This window comes from Catharus ustulatus, chromosome 4 (assembly GCF_009819885.2).
Source record: "Catharus ustulatus isolate bCatUst1 chromosome 4, bCatUst1.pri.v2, whole genome shotgun sequence".
Lineage (NCBI taxonomy): Eukaryota > Metazoa > Chordata > Aves > Passeriformes > Turdidae > Catharus > Catharus ustulatus.
The window spans coordinates 6,181,732-6,203,189 of record NC_046224.1 but is presented as its reverse complement, the minus strand read 5'-3'; the positions used below and the strand labels follow the sequence as shown (position 1 = coordinate 6,203,189).

The following is a 21,458-nucleotide window of genomic DNA, read 5'->3' as shown; positions in this document are numbered from 1 at the left end:
GGTGCAAAGATGCCTGTTGGAGGAACCAGCTCTGATTATGTGGGCCTTAAGGGAAAATGAAGCTCTTGCAATCTAAGAAGGCAGATGATATCTTTAACATATATTTTAGAAAATTACAGGAACAAATCAAGGGGCAAAATATACACGTATATATTTTTAAAGAATCACACGCCGCCAAGTTGCACTACCATTCGATTATCTTATTTCCCTGAATATATAAACCTGGCATGTTTAATAGATTTAGCTTGCCATCTATTTTGCATGTCATATACATCCACTTAGGCAGTACCCTAGTATTCCAAATGGATATTACTGTCTTTATAGCACTCATTTTTCAATCGTTTTGAGGAATAAGTATACAGAGAGTTCCAAAGTGGGCTTCCCAGCTCATAATGAAGCATATGATTAAAACCTAAATTTGGCTCAGATTCAGAATGGCATCATTCTGTAAAAAGGTAGCTTTGGCAAATGTTTAAGGCAAATCATGTACGTACATATTTTGTTACCACAGGTATGTCTTTTTGTTTTTTTACTTTTAATTTTCAGCATTAGCATTTTAATTCCATCTTCTCAATCTCAGGTGCTGCCTCATTACCTCACTGTTAGGAGAATCCAAGGGAAGGATGTATGCAGTGAGGTAGGTCATGACATACAGCAGGTACAAGGAAGACCCTTTTTGAGGACATTTCCGTCTTTAAATCAGATGATAAAAGGGAGTTCAGAGCAGCTCAACACCTTCCCAACATGTCAGGTATAGGGAAACTGCCTGCTATTTTCACCACAAAATGAGTAAAGCAGAAACCCTCACAGTGTTATGCTTACTTTAGTTTAGATAAAGACACAATTAAGTAAAAATAAATTGAACACATACCATTTGACTTTTCACTATCTGCAGGTTTCATCTGAATAGGATGATGCATCTAAAAACAAAAATGAAAGAGAGTAAGGCAGGTTGGATAGTCATACAAAATCAAGAGTGATGCTTTTAATGAAGGGCTAAAAAGCGACACGATTTAATATTAACCATGTTGAAATTATATAAGTTCAAAATAACACTGTACTAAGGCTTATTAAAAAAAGGGTAAAGGAGTATTTTATAATGAGGAAGTTAAAAAAAAAAAAAAAGATCATTGGGCCCATAGGACTCATATAAATCTTTAATTTGCTGTATCTAGTTTCAGAAGACCTCTAAAGTTACAGCCCTCATTAGTTTATGGCATGCTTGGTTTCTGTTTTACCAACTTTTTTTTCCTTGAGCTCAACCACTGCCAAAACCAAGATGTAATTTTCAAGTAATTTAAGTAAGCATTTCAAACGTACTCAGAGGAATTGAGTTTGACAAACGAACTTTGCTTGTAATTAAAAAACTGTGCTGATTCTTTCAGGACTGAAGAAGAAGAGATCTTGATTCCTAAAATAGCTTCCTATAATTGTTTAGTATCTCATATTTTTCTTTTACAATACGTGACACATTCATCCATAAAGCTTCCACCACAGCATGTAACAATTCTGGCATCCATAAAATCTCCAAATTCTTTTCCCTTTTCAGCCTCTTCCTCCATTCATGTCCCTCCTACTGCAAAGGAAACCAACCCCTGTGAGCAGTGTTCTGTGCTGAACATCCCACCTTGGCACACTCAGACTGCTGTGTCCTCAGCTTTCTCTACTGAATGATACTTCTCCCACACTGAATTGTTGATAGCTCCAATAAATTTTTTACAAATGGTGTAAATGATAACCCCACAGCAGTTGAGCTCCCTCATGATCAGAGTTTTCCACAGGACATTGGTGGCCACTGTGGTGTGTTCAGGGAAATTTTATTACACCTTCTCAAAAGCCTCCTGAACTGACCTCACATTGAGATTCAAGGTTGGGGATGTTTAAGCTTGCAAAAAAAACCCCACTTTTATTTTCTTTCTTAGGCTCTGCATAGTTACTGGGATTTGACTGCACAAACCTTCCGGCAGCAGAACGGCCTCTGCCTTTTCTCTCCTCAGCAATTCTTTACCAATTCATGTGAACAGGTGAAAAAATGGATCCTCTTTCTACTTTTGTATCATTTTTAAGTGCAGCACAGCTGCGTATTGCCTGAAAATGTCAGAGGCAATTCCATTTTTTTAATAAAAGATTGTTATGGCAAACTCTGGGAAACAAAAACAGCTGAGCAGGAGAGAACATCCATGCCCTCATATCAAATATGCTTTCAAAGCTGCACAGAAACCCACATCTGCATTGCTTTTGGTGAAGTAACGTAACCACCAGGGAAAAAGTTGCTGGTTTCTTTAGAAAATATAAAATATTGCTGTGAATGTTTCTGTTAGATTTATTCCAAGTCCAGAATGCTCCTTGGCCTTGCAAATCAATGTATTCCCTGTGCTGCTTGCACAACTCCCCACTGTGTCCTAGGGAAAGGCAAAGCCACAAGGTAGATGTGGTTGTTGGGATGCATATATTTTCTTCAGTTCTAACAATTCTGCTCTCTTTGAATCTTTTGTTTCCTAAATGGACTTTAATAGCCCAGCACTTGTCTGCCACCTCTCTTGTTAGATCAGTTTTATAGAAAAAAGGGAACTTCTATTGTTCTCTGCCTTCTTTAGTGCTTAAGATTTTCCCTGACATCAACAGTAGACTGGGCACTGCAGGAGACTTAAAATTCATGGGAATATGAGGCTGCATGTCCACTTAGCAAGCAAAATCAGAAGGAAGAAAAAAGGTGTAACTTGCTCCACAAGGGCGTTGTAGGTTGCTGACATCTCTGAGGAGCAGAGGCGTGGTGAGAAAATAGAGGAAAGAAAGGCAAGTATGGAAAATTCAGGAATATGCAGAATATAAGAGAAACCCAGCCCAATTTCTCCTTTTGTAGACAGAGAATCAGTCTATTGCTCTTTACAGATGCATTTATATGCCCCTAAGAGGAGGATATTTTGAATAAAGGCTATTCTAACAATGTTAAAAACCTCTCACTTTTCAAACTGCCCAAACCAGAGAAGCCAACTTTAGACCAAATTCACATGAAGAGGTTATTTTTGCAGCCCATGGTCACAACACAAAGATCAGTGTTACCTGACAAACACTGCACATCCAAAGTCATCCTCTTCAGTCACACATCATTACCCCAGGTTCATTAACTCAGTAATCTGGTACATTCACAAAGCAAGAGGCAAGATTTAACATGATGCTTCAAATGTGTTTTGACTTGATTTCAAAAGTTCCTGCTAAAAACTCATGGTCCAAATTCTTTTCACACCACCAAACTGGATTTGGGAGTGATGCCATTGCACTTAAAATATAAATAATAAAATCTAATAAAAGATCCTGCTCAGGCCTGGAGAGTTTAAACTTCAGAACACCCCCAGAAAAATGGATGTGATACACAAACCTGGTTTCAGCAATGAGGAAAGTGGAAAAATACCTTACTGACAGTTTCCTAACATGAGAGGGCTCATGTTGAAGCTTGTTTAACCCTGACCATCACCAATTGATACGTTAACAACCTTTAACACTAGATTCAATAAAACATGCCATTTATAACCTGGAATGGGTTTTACAGAGCCACTGGTTCGCATCTCATTATTAAACTCATTGCTGACCTCTAGAGACAACTGCCGTGACAATACATATTATAAGCTCTCTACCCATAAAATATTTAAAGGTAGGTGTAAAAAAGAAAAGAAAAGAAAAGAATGACTCTGAAAGAAGTGTGCAGTGAATAAGAAAATTAAAGAGGCAGAGACAAAAGCTAAATTGGTACTATCCTTTCACTCCACAATAAGCAAAAGAGAAAATAATCTGTATGTTTTGTATCTTTCTTGTATAACTGCAGGCTATAAAATAATAAAATAGCTGCGCTTTCCCAGGCCCTCCAAAAGATTATAGATGATATAAAACTGTTTCAAATTAGATGCCACTCACTAGAATCATGTCATCTACCGAAATGAAGGATTTCTCATCTTATCAGAAAGCTGTTATTGTAGCTATACATCACTTATGGATCTCAAGGTAAGTGATTTCTCAGTATGTCATGTTGTCACACAAAACAACAGGAAACATTTTCTTCTGTTCTTGGAGAAAGCTTTGCTTATGAAAATACAGTATTTATGAATGCACACTTACAATTAATAAAGAGGCAAGAATAAGAAAAATAACCTCAGCAAGTAATTTATTAACTTGAACATCATCCTGTGCTGAGCACACACAGCAAAAGAGAACAACACAGTTCTCAGGCAAGTTCTTTCTGATCATGGGCAGCTTCCTCTGGCAAGCACTGTGCACGGGGATGTCAAACCCAGTCTGGAGTATGGGCTGTGAGGAGCAACCTCTCCTCATCAATATTACAGAGCTCTACTGAGCACACTGGTGCAGCAAGCAGGGCATGACCTGCCTTTCCTACAGGCGCTCTCCATCCATCGGGCTCACAACACACCATGCCACTGTTTCACAGCTGACAGAAGGCAAATGCCTGTTGCCCAAGGTTGCCAGTGCCTTGTGGCAGTGCTGGCAGCAAAGTGGGAGCTTCACTGCTGCTGGTGCTGTCACAGAGGCCACCCAAAGTCTGGGGCCAAGCACGTCACTGCCTCTCCTTGGGCACATCCCAAGCAGGGGTGCTGAGGCAGTCCATGGGCATCGAAAAGGCAAAGAAACACTTACTGATTTACCAAAATCTGAGTATTGGTCTAATACCCATATTCAACTGTGATGGACAAAAGACTCTAACAATTTAAAGTTAGAAAGGGTATGTTTATTCAGTACCGGGCAGCAGCGTGGGGCAGCCCTCTAATACACACTGCCAAATTACAGGTGGTCACAGAATCTATTTATTGACAAAAGGTTAAAACAAATACATATTCATAATACCAGCCCCTCCCATCCCCTGCTTCCTATGGTAATTAGCTTGAATGGCTATTAAGCATGCGTGGTTGGCTTCTTGAATTAAGTCTGGGGTCATTTTTGTGGGGAGGGGTCTTAAAAGGAGGAAGTAAGGCGAGTCTTCCTTGCCCTGACCTTTTCTATCAATGACAATACAAATGGCTTTTGGGGCAACTCCAGTTTTGCAAAGAATGAGTTTCTGGTTGCAATTGTTTGTGTTCTTTGGACCTACCTACTAGTTTCATCCTTTCCCATTGCAAGCACAGCTAAGCAAACATAAATTGACAGGCAATCAATTGTTTAAGTTTCAGGTAACTATCTTAAGCTCAATTTCTTCTAACTTTTCACTAAAATCCTAATTTCTTGAAGATTAGTGTTTCATTATCAAACATGCAACCCTGAAAATCCTCCTGAAATTAATGAGAATCTGGCTGCTGGCTATGTCCAGGGCAGCAGCAGGACCATGCCATGGCCTAGCATTACAATTCAATAGTTACATCTTTTCTCCCCCCTCCTTTTCCTGAGTACATCTTGTATGTAAACATAATGTCATTGGAGAAAAAAACCACAGCAAAGCAACCCACTGCATCTCAAAGGCATGTAACCTCTCCAGCTTTAGAGCCTCAAAGTCATCTTTTCTACAATAATAACAGTACCTATTTACATTCTTGTCAAAGCCATGTGACATCTGCATGGGAGAAAACAAGCCGGCTAAGAGTCTATTTCTGGCAAAAATATTGCAAGGAAATTAGATTAACCTGGGTGGAATTCTATCTGGGAATTTGGAGTCTGTCGTGGTGATTAAGTCATCATTTCTGTCAGATTACTCTAATCGGCTGTCAAATACGATTCCACAACCCCATCTGTAACTTGGCATCCTCGTTATTCAGTCGATGTTACCTTCTGTATACAAAACAAACACCAAACAAGGAGGTGTGTGCAGTCTAGCATTTAGCAGAGTCATTAGCTGTGATTACTATTGTGTGGTTGCACATTGCACAAGGTGATCAGCTCATGGTTTGTTTTGTTTAGTCAGGGGATGCTTCAAATCAGGTGTAATCTTAAGCCTGAGGTATCAGGGGTAATGGGTAAGAACTGCCTCCAGGCATGGGCGAGCATGGGATTGGCACACTCCAAGTCACCACTGCATCAACAGCAACTGCTTAAATCACATTTCAGATTTCTCAATATATTTGCTGGAAAGGCTTTTGGACACCTGCTTTGCATCAATTTTCTGAAGAGAAATGGTCATTCAGATATTCTGGGTAAACTAAAGACTTTCTGTGAGCAGCAATTTCTGTGAGTGAAGCAAGGTTTGTCGGAAGAGGCAGTTGGCACTCGAAATGGTCTCTACTGGCTGCTTTAAGATGTTAAACATGAGTATGTTAGTCCTACACAGGAATCACTTTGGTGATTAAAAGCAGGAGATGCCCTTCAGTGAAGATGAAGGAGCTGATGGGTTCATTTTGCTGCAGCTGTGATGAGTCTGTGAAATTTGGACACCCTCAGCATCTCTGAAACCGGCCACCTAGACTGAAAAACCTTTTTTTTTTTTTTTTAATGGTCCATTGCAAAAGCACCTTCATACATGATTACTACACCTATTAGCAGCTTTTACTGTTCATGCCTGTCACTGTGGGTGCACATGCCTTGCTCCTATCATTCCTTGTGCCTTGAGGAAGGAAAACCACTTGGCAAGAAAGGACTCTAAATGCACATCAGATCTGTCCCCACCTTCACCCAGCTCAGTATGGCAGTCAAAGACTTCTGAAAGTCCTCTAAAGTTAAGCAGAATGTGACTTTTCACCATCAGAGTTCAGGGATTGTGTGTGGAGAATGTTATCCATGACTCCTCACTCCTTACCACTCCTGTCATCATTTTCTATAATCCTTTAAAGCCAACAGCAGACTTCTAGAGCTCTTAGCCCTTTTCAGAGCTGTCCCTTCCTCCCTTCCCTGTCATCTGCCCTGGCTATAAGTTTCAAGCCATGACCCGACTCAGTTTGTCACCCTCACAGACCACATCACAGAGAAACACCACACAGAATGGAGCTAAACCTCCCCCAGGCAAAGGGTAAATTTGCAGAACTGGGGTTACTTGGGTAACAACCGAACCAAACAAAAAGCAGTAGGATTAAATTATGACAGCTTGCATGTATCTTGTCACTTCTAGCACTTTGGGACCTGCTTCTTGCTAGCATTAATCACTGCTGAAGCCAAAGGGGACATTTTTTCATATTTTTTACATCTCAGAACTGTAAAATGTCAAGAAAGAATGTGGGAGAGAGAAGATGAGACATTAGACCTTAATTAAACCCTAATATTCTTTTTGAGTGAAGGATTATAAATTCTGAGACTTTCTAAATCAATAGGAAAACCGAAGAGGAAGGAAGTATTAAAAGGAGCAGCAGAGACAGGATAAGGGCTCAGAAGAAAAGCACCTAAAGAGCTACCAGCATGAAAACCAGTGAGAAAAAAATTATGATCTTTCCCTAACTCTGGTCTGGAAATGAATTCAAAGCTTTCTCCAAGCTCCTGATCCAATTAGTGAGTGCAGTTTAATTAGACCAGTAGTCAAAGGAAAAAACAAGAGGAACCAGGTTTCTGAGAACCTCTACTGAGTCTGGAAGTCAGGAGGGAATGTACTGACCTACCTGAAGATTGGAGGAAGAAGAGAAAATACTCTGTAAGCACCAGAGAATTAAATGATTTTCAGTATCTGTAGAGACCATTGTTTTTCTGGACTATTATGTGCAGATACCTCTATACCCCCCACCCTGCCCCTCATTTCAGCTTTTAGCTCCCCAGTTTTTCCATAGGATCTTTCAGAGGAGCTGAAAGAACACTAATTTCTCACATCATTTCATTGCCAGCTGGTTTTGCTTTTTTAAACCCTTGTGACTCACAAGTAATATGAGTTTCCCAGAAGTGAAAGAGGTGTATTTTCCTATCGAAAAGAACTGTTTAGAATGACTCCTCTAGGGTCAAACTAACTTGAATTACGCAGTCAATATCTGACTAGTGCTTTGGGAACTTCTCTGGGAACTGGGGATAATCTCCAAGGCCAAATAAATACCACTGAATAAAAGAGGCAAAGGACTGTTCTCTGGATCTTAAAAATAAGTGGTGTAGCACAGCTTGCACTTTCACAGCTATACTCCTCCTTCCCCTCGAAACAGGATATCCTTGTCCACACTGTCCAGTGGGAACAGTGTGTAACCCATGTTATTCCCCCAAAATATGCCCACACACCAGGCAGGAAAGTGCTGACCAGCACCATGCTCCTGCTGGCTTCACCAGCACAGGCAGAGCTTTGGATTCCCAGCATTGGCTGAAGTCATTCACCTTCATTTATTCATGGATAAAAGAAGGACAAATGTGCATTTATCACTTAGAATCTCACAAATAAATGTAAAGCAGTTGCTGTAACTGCCTGAGCAATGGCATAGCTAGAAGGTTGTTTGCTGTCATCTCTTCAATAAATCCCAATTTAAGGGATTTAAACTGTGTTAGGCATTCATACAATTTTAGTAGTATAAGAATATGATCTGTTACTTGGCCTCCTAGATTACTGTCAGACATATATAGATGATTTTTTTGGAGTGAGAGAGGGAGAGGGAGCGAGGTAAGGAGGAAGAGAGAGAAGCAAGAGAAAATGAATATTGCTGGTGGGTGCCAAATATAGCTCATGCAGTAATGCATAACATCATTATTTTCTATTTAGAGCACAGAAACAAGCCTATAGCTTGCTTAAAACAAGTTGTTTTACCGGAGAACACTAAAACCACTGAAATTCAATGGTTTTTGGAAGCTTTCCAACTCAGTCATTTGCAATCCACTACACTCTGTGGTTTAAATTCAAGTTAAATTAAACATTAAGTAAGGAGACTAAAAACAATGCTGCGCTTTAAAATAATAATAAAATGACAATAACATTATTATTACTATTATTATTAATAATAATAATAATTCTTCATCTAGTTATCCCTTCCACAGTCCCCCCCACATCCTGGTGTTCCTCCCATACATTTACTAATTACGCTGTAGCACTCAGGCTCTTTTAAATGTTGTTCTCTCATACAGAAATTAAAAAGTTGGATATCTTAGAAGTGATGCACCACTTCCTAGTGTACAAATAGCTACTGTTGCTCTTTTAGCAGTTATCCTCCATTTATTTAATTCCTTAATTTCTTACCTCCCACACTAATGGCAACAACTCCAGGACACAAGCAAGCCAAAGTGGAGATAAAGAAGGGGAGGTATGGCCAAAAATTGATTGTCTCTTCAAAATCAAATGGAAAGTAAAGTTATTAACTATCTTTTCTTCAAACAAATGAGCCTTTACAGAACCTATTCAATCCTAAAAATAGACATTAAGTGGGATTCTATAACTTGTTGGGAATAATGCCTTGGGGATATTTTGCATCATCCATGCTTAAAAAGCAAACCCATTAGACATCGGAGCAAAACGTCAGATATTATTCTAACAGTGAGAGTTATCCATCTCATCGGCAGCAGCAATAACTTCTGTTGACATTTTGCCAATTGAAGTTTGCATGACAATGTGGTGGGGATGGGAGATAACTGAAGCCTCTCTGTGACATTAATTGACTAGGTTTTAGCACCCACCAAGGTGATTGCAAGGGGCAAAAAATCCTGCCCAGGTTTGTGAGCTGAAAATGGAGTGCAGTGAGACTTGCCCAGTGCCACGGAGGGAAGCATGACATGGAATAATGATCCAGAGGGAGCTGAGCTGCCTGCATGGCCTGGAATGATGATCCAGAGGGAGCTGAGCTGCTTGTATGGCGTGGAATGATGATCCAGAGGGAGTTGAGCTGCCTGCATGGCCTGGAATGATGATCCAGAGGGAGCTGAGCTGCCTGCATGGCCTGGAATGATGATCCAGAGGGAGCTGAGCTGCTTGCATGGCCCGGAATGTTGATCCAGAGGGAAGCTGAGCTGCCTGCATGGCGTGGAATGATGATCTAGAGGGAGCTGAGCTGCCTGCATGGCCTGGAATGATGATCCAGAGGGAAGCTGAGCTGTCTGCATTGCACCAGAGCCCGAGCTCCTCATGCTCTAATTGATTCCTAACACCACTGCGAGGTACTCACTGCTGCTATCTCTTTGCAGCAGAAAGGAAGAATATGGGAAAAAGGCACAGAGGTCCATGTGATGCATCTGGGGTTACTCCACAACTAAAGCCAAGCCTATCAAGCCAAAATCCTGTACTTTGATCATCAGGTGTAGGTAAGACATTATTTAGCAGGTGCACTCCACACAAGCAGGGTTATTTTCACAATGTTAGTCCCGAGACACCCTATTTGAGAGGTGACATAAGAACCTGAAGCAGTGATCCAGGGCTGCTGGAGAAATCAAAAGCTAGCCAAGCTCTTGTGGCTTTGGGATGTCAGCAAATAACTAATGCAGCCTCGTTGAGCATTGGGTGGACTTGCCCAGCATGACCTAAGATGCCAGGACTCAATTCCCAGCATGACACAAGCCTTCCAGTCAGTGTCCCACTGGACATGACTCAAGTGTTCTGAAGATGTACTTTCTTCCATCTCCCCAGCTGGGTGTTTGTTTCCAGAAGTCAACAGGAGATTGAGACTTTAAAGGGAACACTTTTCCCTTCAAATCTAAGAACACCCCCTCTTCCCATATTAATATTTGGAAAACAGAACCAGAGCAAAGCCAGAACATGCTACCTATTAATCATCTTCTACATAAAGTCTTCCCCTGGGAATGACAGAGAGGTCCCTCAACCATCTCAAAAGGGGAAGGCAGCACAGCAGAGTGGTCTTTCTTGAGTGGTCTGCAGAGGCAGATTTCACATTTCACCCAGAAAAAGATTTCACATTTCTCTCAGGTTCCCCACTTAGGGAGCATGACTCCTGAGGGTGTACTCAGGGAATTTTGCCCTCCTCAGAATCTGTGAAAGCTTGAGAAGTCCCCATTTTAAAAAAGATCTTTCCTGCTGCCAAATGAAAATATTCAAGTAGCTCAGTCTGTGGTCACCATTTTAGGGTGATAATGCTCAAGCCTGGTCCACAGGAAACCCCTCCCTTTTTAAATAAATCCCTCTGATTCCACATCAACTTCTATGATTTTTATAAATTTGTTAAGAAAACAAAGCAATCCTCTACCCTTTCTTCTTCTTCCCCCAAAACCCAGCCCAAATCAAAAATAAAATAACTTTTCTTTCAGGTTACCAATGACTGTGAAGAAATTTAGTTTAAATCATAGGTTTTTAAAAACATGCAATGGCTTTTGTAATGCAAAACAGAAGCTCTGTTCTGAGAGAGGCCAAAGCCACCAGGATATAAAATGCTTGTTTTGCAGGAGCTGTATTTTAAGACTTACGCAGTTCTGTGCTTGCTTGTTCTCCTCTGTGAACTATGCTCTGGGAAAACACCATGTGATTATGCTCATCAATATCCTCAACCTTTGCCAAGCTGGAATTCAGGAGATAACCCTTTAAAAGGAATGACTAGCAACAGCAACATTTCAGAAAGGCAAGCAAGCATAGGCAGGAGCTCTTCAGTTTCTTTCACAGCGTTATCTCATCTACACTTATCTTCTTAATTTTTTGCTTTCATTCAATAAGAGAGAAACCAGCCTCAGCCACTCCCCCAGTTTCACATCACAGATTTTTTCTGTTCATTTGCTAAGTGGATCTTCTGCCTGACTCTTTCTGCAGCATGGAAGGTCACCTTGATTCAACGACGCTCTTGGGCTCCTCTTCTGACAGAAACTAGAGTCTATTATTTTGTACTATACTCAAATTCTAGGCTATGGGAGCTTTTTTTTAATGCAAAGCTTTTTTAAAGTTCTGTTGGAAAGCTCTCCTATTTGCATTACAATGTACCAGCAAGAACATCTTATAGCTAAAAAGTGTGATTGAGGTAAGTCTAAAATAAGCCCCAAAAGCATCAAAATTATAAAATCTATTGAAATTCTACCTTTTAAATTAGAGCAAAGGGTAAAATATATAGAAAAAAGTTGGTCCTGATGATGTGGGGCCACTGCCGTTTTCACTTTTCTCTTAGCAAAGGTACAGAGAAGTTCTGAGTCCAGAATACATGTCTTGATTCACAATTCCCTTCCCCCCAGAAGACAGACAGGCAGTGAAATTCCTCCCTGTTACCAAACACAGACCAATCCAGATTTCTTCAAAGGTCAGACGTGAGCCCCAAATTACTTGTCAACATGCATGTCTCTAAATATTGCAGGGAACAGCCAAAGCATTCAGGTAGAAAAGAGGTTTTGAATGAAGATGTCAAAAATCCTGCTCTCCTGACTGAGATCAGCTGGGGTAAGTAGTACAGTTTTATTATTGAACCAGCAGAGCCATAATATTTTACGCCAAATGAGGATATGGCTCATAAATTCTATTTAAGCTCTCATGAGCTGAAGTTACAGGAATTTTCCACAACTATCCAGTATCAGCATCCAAACTCAGTGTTATGCCAATAGTCTGCACTGGCAAAATAATCTGGCTGGGGAGAGAGAATGAAAAAGACAGCTTGATATTCCATCCATCTATGAAGACAGAACAATACTGCCACAGCTCTCCAGCCACAAGCACACACAAACACACACTGTCCACATGGAAAGATGAATGTCTAGTTGTGTAAACATACAGTTACAAACACCAGTAAGAGGCACGTTGAGCAGCCATGTTATTTTTAACCACCCTTCATATGAACTCATTCTCTTTAATTTTTTAGCATCTCTGTAGCTAATGTACTCTGCCAGTGCTTTCTTTGGGATAAGGAAAGTGGTTTGTGTTCAAACTAAACAAGCACTATATACTTATAATGCTAATCTTCAGGAATTCTAATGCATTTGATAATAATAATACATATTTCAGTCCATAGGTGTTTCAACAAGTGGAACAAACAAAAAATAAATGGACAGCATCAGCAGAAACATATATTTTCTAAGAATGAGTCAGTTCCAGCTGGTTGTGGTGTCTGGACCAAGCTGTGATTAAGATTTCATTAGTAAAAGGGACAGTGCTAGGAAGAATAAAGCCAAAATCAACCTGCCTCCACCCATCTGCAAAGCTCCAAACCAGCATCTGATCCCAAGCCTGAACCTTAATGCCTGTGTCCAGAGACTGGGCCCCTGATTCTATCGAAGAAAAGAAACAACACACTTCATTTAGTGACTGTAAGCATCAGTACGTGAAAACTTGTCTTCTTTTACTTATTCTTTACTGTTTCTCAACTCAGTTAGAAATGGTCTATGCCCTGTGAGTAACATCTTCATGTGCAACTTGCCTAAAGGTCAAGGAAATCTCTTTGCAGGGATGGCTCGAGGTGGAACAGCTGCAGGCCACAGAGAACTATCAGGAAGGTCCTCTGATAAAACCAACTGAGCTAAAGTCTCTTACATCATTCATCCTACCTGCTCCAAAGGTAGCATTTACAACTGCTGGGATTTCTTGAACTTCTGGTTTCTTGGCATATGCAACTTCTTCTGAGAGGCTAGTGCAGCCTGAGGGCTGTTGCAGTGTCAGTGAAGCTACAGCAGAGGGGAAGGAAAGCACAGGGAAGGAGGAATGGGTGCAGAAAAGAAATTTTCCCCTCATCACACTCTCTATTTTTGGCTCTCATGTCAACAGGGAGGAGGACAAGTAGCAGACAATGAGGGCTGTCAGCTATCAGGCCACTTTTAAACTGGGATAAATCCAAGTCATTCTTTGCAAAATGAACAGGGTCGCAAGAGGCAAGGGACACGCCTGCCTGAGCAACCCCCTGAGCCCTCCAGACACAAGTGTACAAGCACAGCACTTAGACTGACTGTAGCTCTTACTTAGCAAGATCTTTCTTTTTGGTTAATCATATATTTTTGTACAAATAGGAGTATTCTATATTTACCCAGCATAGCAATTTCTTTCACTTCTTAGCAATCGGAGAAATGAGAGATGAAAAAATCCAGCAGCTCATCTTGAATGACTTAATGCCAATACAGGATTACTGCCTATCCCATATTTTCTAATACTTTCCTACCCCAAACACCTGTAAGGACTGGGATTTAACTTTGTCTCCTTTAGAAGATTATTCTAATTGAACAGATACAGGGTATTTTTTTCCTGATACTCGATCTAAGCTTTATTACATCTCTTATGATGGTAAATCCTTGGTTGTGTGTACAACAAAAAATAATTCCCATTTGTCACTGGCATTTGGGCAGTACTTGGCCCTGGAGGAAATAAATGCACCATCTTCATGCATGCTGCTGTGGATGCTGGGTGAGGTGCTCCCACAGCAGCACTTATCCTCCTCTGTATTCTCTGCAATAGTTGAAATGACTATACTGTATAATAACACAGCACATTTCTCTCCAAGGTATTGTCAGGAATTTGCCACAAAATAGTATTAGTCGCTGTCTGGTGGATATGTGCTCAAGTGATGGTCTAGCAAACAAACTCCCTTCAATCATTTGAGCCATTCAGAGCTGAATGGTGTCATATCCCTCACATCTCTGCATGATGCTGCAATCCCTCTGAGTGATCCTGGCAGCAGTAAGGAACACTGAGTGTTGTGTTTTCATGGTGGAATTAGGAGCTAGTGAAGATACCAGATTTTCAATTCATAGGATCATAGAATGGTTTGGGTTGGAAGGGACCTTAAGACTCATCTCATTCAAACACCCCTACCAAGGGCAGGGGCACCTTCCACCACACCAGGCTGCTCAAAGTTCTTAGTGTAAAATCAGTCTTATCCCCTGATTAGTGTCTTATTTTCCACAATCTTACTTTATTCAACCCACAATCCTATGTTCTCTATCTTGAAATCAGTGATAAGCCTCTATTCATACTTTCTTAGAGATCATTACAGACTTCTAATTATTTCTTTCAGACACAAGTTTCTTTTTTAGTTTCTTTCTCTGTTTCTTCCCCATGTTTCTCCTTCAGAAGAGGAAATTTCCACTCACTGCAACTTGTAACATTGCAGTGGGAATGGATGAGCATTCCTAGGATGAGTGATTGAGGCAGTGTATTACTATGATTCCCTGATATGTTGCAAATTCCATTTGCAAAGTTCCTTATTTTAAGCCCTGCTTGCACATCCCCCCTCCCCGCGATGGCAGATAGACCATCTCCGAGTTACAATGGGGAGAGAGCTGGGATTGACTGCAGACTGCTTTAATGCCACTCTTAATGACAACTTGTGAAGATTAGGAAGTTGTCAGAATCAGATATCAGCAAAAGCTCCAGCTTGCTTTGTGAAGTCAGTCTGAATTAATTAATGGGTAGCTTTCCTTTGATATCGTTTTGATATTTGGCTGCAGCTGGATAAAAATCAACCACAAAGGAAGCTACATTTTGTTTACCACTGCTTAAGACTCTGTTTAGCTCAATCTGATTTTTTTTCTTTTGCAGTTTTTGCTTTTTTAACTTCCCTGGCACAAGGCAATAAATACAGGCTTTTGTTAATAAATGGAGTTATGGTGACATCTTTTTCAATGCCTGTTTCTCTCTGCTCCTGCAGATAGCCAGGCTACTGTCTGGCAGCAAAGGCATCACTGATTTCAGCTAGCTGAACAAGAAAAGATGGAGCATTTCAAAAGTGAGGCAAATATTGGCTTTCCCCCTCTGTTAGTGCTTTTTCTGTTAAAAGGTATTTGACACTTTAATTGTAGAATCATAGAAAGGTTTGGGTTGGAGGAGACCTTGAGGACTGTTTAGTTCCAACCTCCTGCCATGGGCAGAGACATCTTCCACCAGGTCTGTCCAAGCCTTGTTCAACCTGGCCTTAACACTTCCAGGGATGGGGCATCCATAACTTCTCTGGGCAACCTGGGCCAGGGCCTCGCCACCCTCACAGTAAAGAATTTCTTCCTAATGTTTCATCCAAACGTACTCTCAGTTTAAACCCATTCCCCTGTGTCATGTCAATAATATTTGCTCTCTGCCTTAGAGGATGCTGACCACTTGCTTCACACACAGACAGCCTAAAATACAACTCTGCAACTATTTGTCCTCCATGTCTTTCCAGAATGGGAATTCACAGCCCATTTGAGCATCTCTAAAGGCTTTGGATGTCTACCAAGACAATCAGATGACATGTCTGTACCTCAGACTGATGCTTGCACCCAGTGAATCCTCATATACTTCTGGCAGCCCCAGTGGCCCTGCTGGCCAGAGGAGGAAGGATTTCTCTGCACAATACAGGGGAAGAGCAGACAAAAAAAGTGTTTCTTCCAATTACACTGATGAAGATGATAATTTCTTAAAAAAATGAGATGAGCAAAAAATAAATTATCTCTCTAGGTCTGCAAATAGTGATTTTAATTAGCCAGAATATGATTGTCCAAAGTGTGTACTAGAGCAGGAGATTCAATCAGGCTGCCCAGTTTCACTTGGTTTTTGTAGTATTATGGGGGTTTTGAACACCACAGAGAAGACAGAACTTCTGTTTTCTCTCTTACCATGTACACTGTCCCATTCAGCAGCACAGTGCACCTGCCCAGGGTGATTCATTACCTGACTGAGATGGGGGAAATCTGGCTGGGGCTACCTCAGCTCCCTGCACCACCACAGGAGTGCAAACACATCGTGAGCCAGCACTGCATCCCTTCAAGAGCAATGGACCACAGAGCAGAGGTGTTTGAAGGAAGCAGCACAGCTCACAGGGTTGGACACAGTGGCAGGAGGATGCTGAACAAACATTCTCTCTGATATAAACATGCCATGAGACCCAGGCTCTTCAGTCATAACATAACTCAGACCCATGGGTGCCAAACATTGCTATCAAGGCAGGTAAATGGCATCCAAGGGCACCTCTAATGATGTTACTTCCTGATGCCTGCAACTCTGTTTATGATTTTGCTTTCTAATTTCACTATTGTAGGAGTAGTCAGACAGCTAGGAAGGCTCCCTGAACTAGTTTTTCATTAGGAAGACAATTTTAATAGCTCGTGTCATGGTGCTAATGAGGCTGACTGAAGCACCTGTACTTTCTGTTCCAGATAACAGAAAACAGCTAACACCAGCAGGAGGATAAATAGCTGTTTAAGAGAGTGCCTGGGCTATTATCCTTAGCTAAGCACCCCACCTAAATCTTGGTGAGCTTTGCAATACCCTGGAGTACTCCAGTGATGGCCTCTTGATTTTCTTCAGAGATTTCTGAAGTGCACAGCAAAAGGTTCTCCAAGTCAGTGATTTTTGGCTACCCAGCTTAAAAGTGATATCCTGTGAACAGATGCACCACCCTCACTGACTAAGATGTTCTAAGTTGGACAAAAAGGTCTGGAGGGATTTTGCAAAGTGATGACCTCAACTGGTCAGAGTTATGGAAACCAGAGGTAAATCCCAGTGTCACACACCAGAATGGTTTGGCCTTTAGGGGATGAGCTTCACATTAGTGAATTTTTTTGAGGTCAAGCCATTATTATGCCTTATTTAATTTCCATCCCAATATTATAATACTGCAAAGTTGTGCAAAAAAACCCAAAAAATTCCTGAACTATTCCAAGAGTTCTCTAAAAAGCTAGTGTGTCTCTAACTGCTTTTGCAGCTGGATCAGTGTGGTCTTGCTTCCCAGCAGGAAAAGCAGCAAACTGATATGGATGTTTAGGGTCTAAACCAGCTCATGGATGCCCATGCCCTGTGCCCCTGTGCAGCTCTGCACCCTCCTGACACACCACAGGTAAGGCAGGTCAAGGTTTTGCCACCTTCTCTGAGTCCTCAGCAGTGGATCTTCCTGCACTTCCCTGTTCTTGGAGAGTCTCTTCCCAATGTTTGAAGCTTTTCCAAACAACAAAATAGTTACTAGAGCACGAATTCACATCCAGAAATCACAGTACTTGAGTCACTGCCCTCAGTACCAGGCAACCAAGTGCTGTTCCTTGCTTTCTCTCACTCCCACCAGAATTTGATACATTCATACAGCTGGAGCAGCTTCAAGAAGAGAAACAGTGACCCTGATCTTAACTAAGTCCAGTGGTGAAGGCTCTGTTAGGTCAATCCAAGCTAAATCCTTTCAATAAACAAGGCAGAGAAGATATGAACTGCATTCTCCTTGCATGCCAGAAAGTTATCCTAATGATGAGGCTATGAATTTGGTGGAGGTAAATTTGACCCCCATCCCTAAATGAGAAAAAGGGACAATATCATTATGAACTAAATGTTTTGCTCAACTTAGAGAAGTTATTTTCACTTAGTCAATATTCCCCTCTCCCTACACCTGCACAAAACTCACCATTCTCCCATTAATCTTCAAGTTCAGCTGCTTACAGAGGTTTCACTGGGTTCCTAAGTCAGTTTTTTCCATTTTTTAAATCTGGGGCTGGTGATGTATTCTGTGTTTCAAAACACTGGTAGGTGCAAACCCAACTTTTCTACTAAGGTATCTGAACTTAGTGAAAATATTCATTTTCACTGAAGTGGAAGAGTCAGTGCAACATTTTTTTTGAGTGGCAGGGGTAGAAGTGATAATTTTGAATCTAAAAAAAAATACCCACATTTCTTCTGAGTTGGGCAAAGTGTATCGAGTTCCTTTGCATAGGATTTTAAAGGAAGGAATGGGTCAGATTCACTTTCTCAGCATCATTCAAAGTCTTATAGCTCACTTCCTAGAAACAGATGCTCCTTGGGAATTCTCCTCTTTCCCATCTGGTTATTTTTATCATTTAAGCAGTTCTATACTCTTTGCATCCTTCATTAAACAGCATTTGGCCATACTATGTGGGTACTGAATTAGTTTAATTTGTCATCATAAATCAATCACTGCAAAGCCTTAACTAAGTTAATTGCTCTTTGAATTCCCTTTCTGTTTGTCAAAATCTCTCAGAGTCACTGATATATCATATTCAGGCTATTATTCAAATAATATTGGATGATTACCTTTTCATTACAGGTAATTTTTACATAATGTTCATATAGTACTGACAAACCATAAGGCTTAAATCAGAGAAGGGAACTAGATATTAAAACACTACTCCAGAAAGGAGAGTGTCAAGATAGTTATTAGAAAGGAGCTCATGATGAAAAGGGAGAAACAGAAATATATGTGGGGTTTTTTTGCTTCTTGTTGGACAAATGATATTTTATCAGAAAGTGATAAATGAGGTTTCATAGTAAGTTGTCATGGTGTCTCCATTTTGGATCAGATTATTCTGATTATTATTTTTCACATTCTACTCCCCTAAATGGACTTTGAGGTTTCCTTACAGCCAGTACACAACCTGTGGGCAAAGTTCCCTCTAAGCCAGTCCTGCTTCCCTATGATGTAAAAAAAAAAAAGCTTAATTAAACCACGTAGTGATTCTTACAATGTAAAAATTAAAAATGTTTTCCTTGACAACATCTGGCAAAAAAGGAAACCATGAATATTTTACAAAAACAGTTCCTACAAACTCCACCTTTCTGTTAAAATATTAAGCGCTTTCTCAAAATGGTATTTCTTCTTTGTTAAACCCTTAATCAAATCAATTCATACAGCTAATGTCCTAATTTCATGCCAGAACTTCAATACAAAAGGTTTGCTGCTACTTGGAATATGTGTATCCCACTTGAAATAAGAACCACGTAAACAATGATTCTGTTAAAAGCATGGGAGTGCAGAGTGTGGGCTGTTAATTATTTTTTGTGATAACCTTAGGTAGGAGGATATATAAAAAATGTACATAAAGACAACAAATAACCCTTACCATGTCCAATAAATCTAACTTCAAATACAGAACAAAGACTCCAAAGAGTTTTAGGCGTAGATTTTACAAATGGATGCCCATTGATTTCTGACTTCAAATAGCCTCTGCATGACATTAAAGGTGCATTAAAGGTGCATTTATTCAGCTATTTGGCTCCAAGAATCCAACCAACATATAGTGCTCTGCATTACCTATCTGCACTTAACCCTTGCCAGGAAATCCCACCAGGTTCACTTGTCAGCAAAACAGAGCACAATCTGTTTTGGAAATAAAACATCTTAAAACTAAAACAAAGAACAAATGTCAGTGCCATAAAGGCAGTTAAAGCAGTCCCTGACTACAGCTCTTTGCGGTTTGCCCTCTATACAGAATCCAATTTTCACTAAGCAGCAAATTAGAGCATGGGGGAACCAAGATTATTACATCTAACTGAAGGTACAGAATAAATTTAGATGGGTGGAATTTATTGGATTACTCTGTTTGGGGAATAGAAGTTAAACACCTCTAACGAAGCCATGAGATTCTTAATGAAGATGAGACTAGTTAAGGCCTCAGTTCTGCATCTCATCCCAAAGAAGCCCATTTCTAAGATCATTATTACATTCAAATTGAGGTTTTCCCTTTTCTCCCTTCTGCCTCTTAAAACAAAATCCAAATGAACACTTCAAGAAAACCTGACTCTAAGCTGAATAATAGAAACCACATCCCTATGAGCTACGAGGGTATCAGCAACCTGCTCTCATGCTATGTTTGAAAAGACACATCTGAAAATTCATGTTGTTCCTTTGCAAGACATAAAAGCCACTTGTGATGCCAGCACCAAGTAAACAGAAGAGAACTGTCCCCGTTTCGTTGATCTGTATCATATATCATAACAATATGCCTGTATTTCTCAAACACTGTGTATTTGCTTCTCTGCCTAGTAGCAATCGTACATAACAAGTGATATCTAAATACATATTTTGGGAAAGATAAAAGCTCCAATATATGGCAAGGAATATTATGACTAACAGAGAGATTATATTAATCATGAATAAAAAGATGATGTTTGATCCTACTTGTGCAGAAAGTTTTAAAATTTTAAAAAAAATCTTTTAAATGAATTTCTATCCTCAGGAAAATGATTAAAACCAGAAAAGCCTTGAGATGTCAGCTGGTGACATGTTTTTCTTCTTTATCTTTCTTTTTTTGTTGTTGTTGCTGTGAAAAAAAAAATCTGAGAGAATACAGCAAAGTGCATCATTAACTTCTTATTAATTTTATAATACAAAGGCAATTCAGTTAAAATAGTAGTGCAGCAACTTTAAATTACAGAACTAGCTTGGTATTTAATGAGAGATTTAGCACAGCGGGGTTTCTGTTAAATTAAGTTGTGCCTTCACATCACAGTGGGAAAACAGGTGTATATTGGTTTAGAATTATGGAAATGTTGACTAATTCCAAGGCTTGTAATCAAACAGCAAGGCACCCTGCAATATTTTCTTCCAAGATTCTGCATTAATCATTTATGTCTGGTCTTATTTTCTTCATGTCCACTAAAAGGGTGCAGCTCAAAGGAGCACATCAAGCGCTGGTGTTTTCATGTCTCTTTTAAGGATGAGGTCCAGGCAAAAAGCAGAGATAGAGACATAGCACTGCAGGCTTTGCTCAAAAACCTACTTAAATTAAACTGCAGCCTTGGAAGGGGGATAAATTTCACACTAAACCCCCACTTTTTGGCTTCACCGATGCTGATCCAAAACCTGCTTACCGAGCTACATGGAGCAAGTCTGCACTTAAGAAATGAAGAGACTAAACCCAGAAATAACCTGGGCTCCATCAATAACGAACACAGAGCTATTCCTCTCCACACCTGTGCAGAAGTGCAGGTTACACCTGAGTGCAGGTAAAACACAGAGGAGTTCCAACAGCCACAGCCCCCTGCTCCT

General features: G+C 40.4%; 1 protein-coding gene across 12 annotated transcripts in view; it reads right to left on the bottom strand.

Moving 5' to 3' along the window:
- Window positions 1-21,458, bottom strand: part of CELF2 (CUGBP Elav-like family member 2) — a 371,106-nt gene that overhangs the window by 72,516 nt on the left and 277,132 nt on the right. For all 12 annotated transcript variants that reach the window (XM_033057254.2, XM_033057251.2, XM_033057250.2 and 9 more), the window contains one exon: window positions 872-920. In XM_033057254.2, the coding sequence (XP_032913145.1) occupies window positions 872-920 (49 nt within the window). The remainder of the gene's footprint in view (window positions 1-871; window positions 921-21,458) is intronic.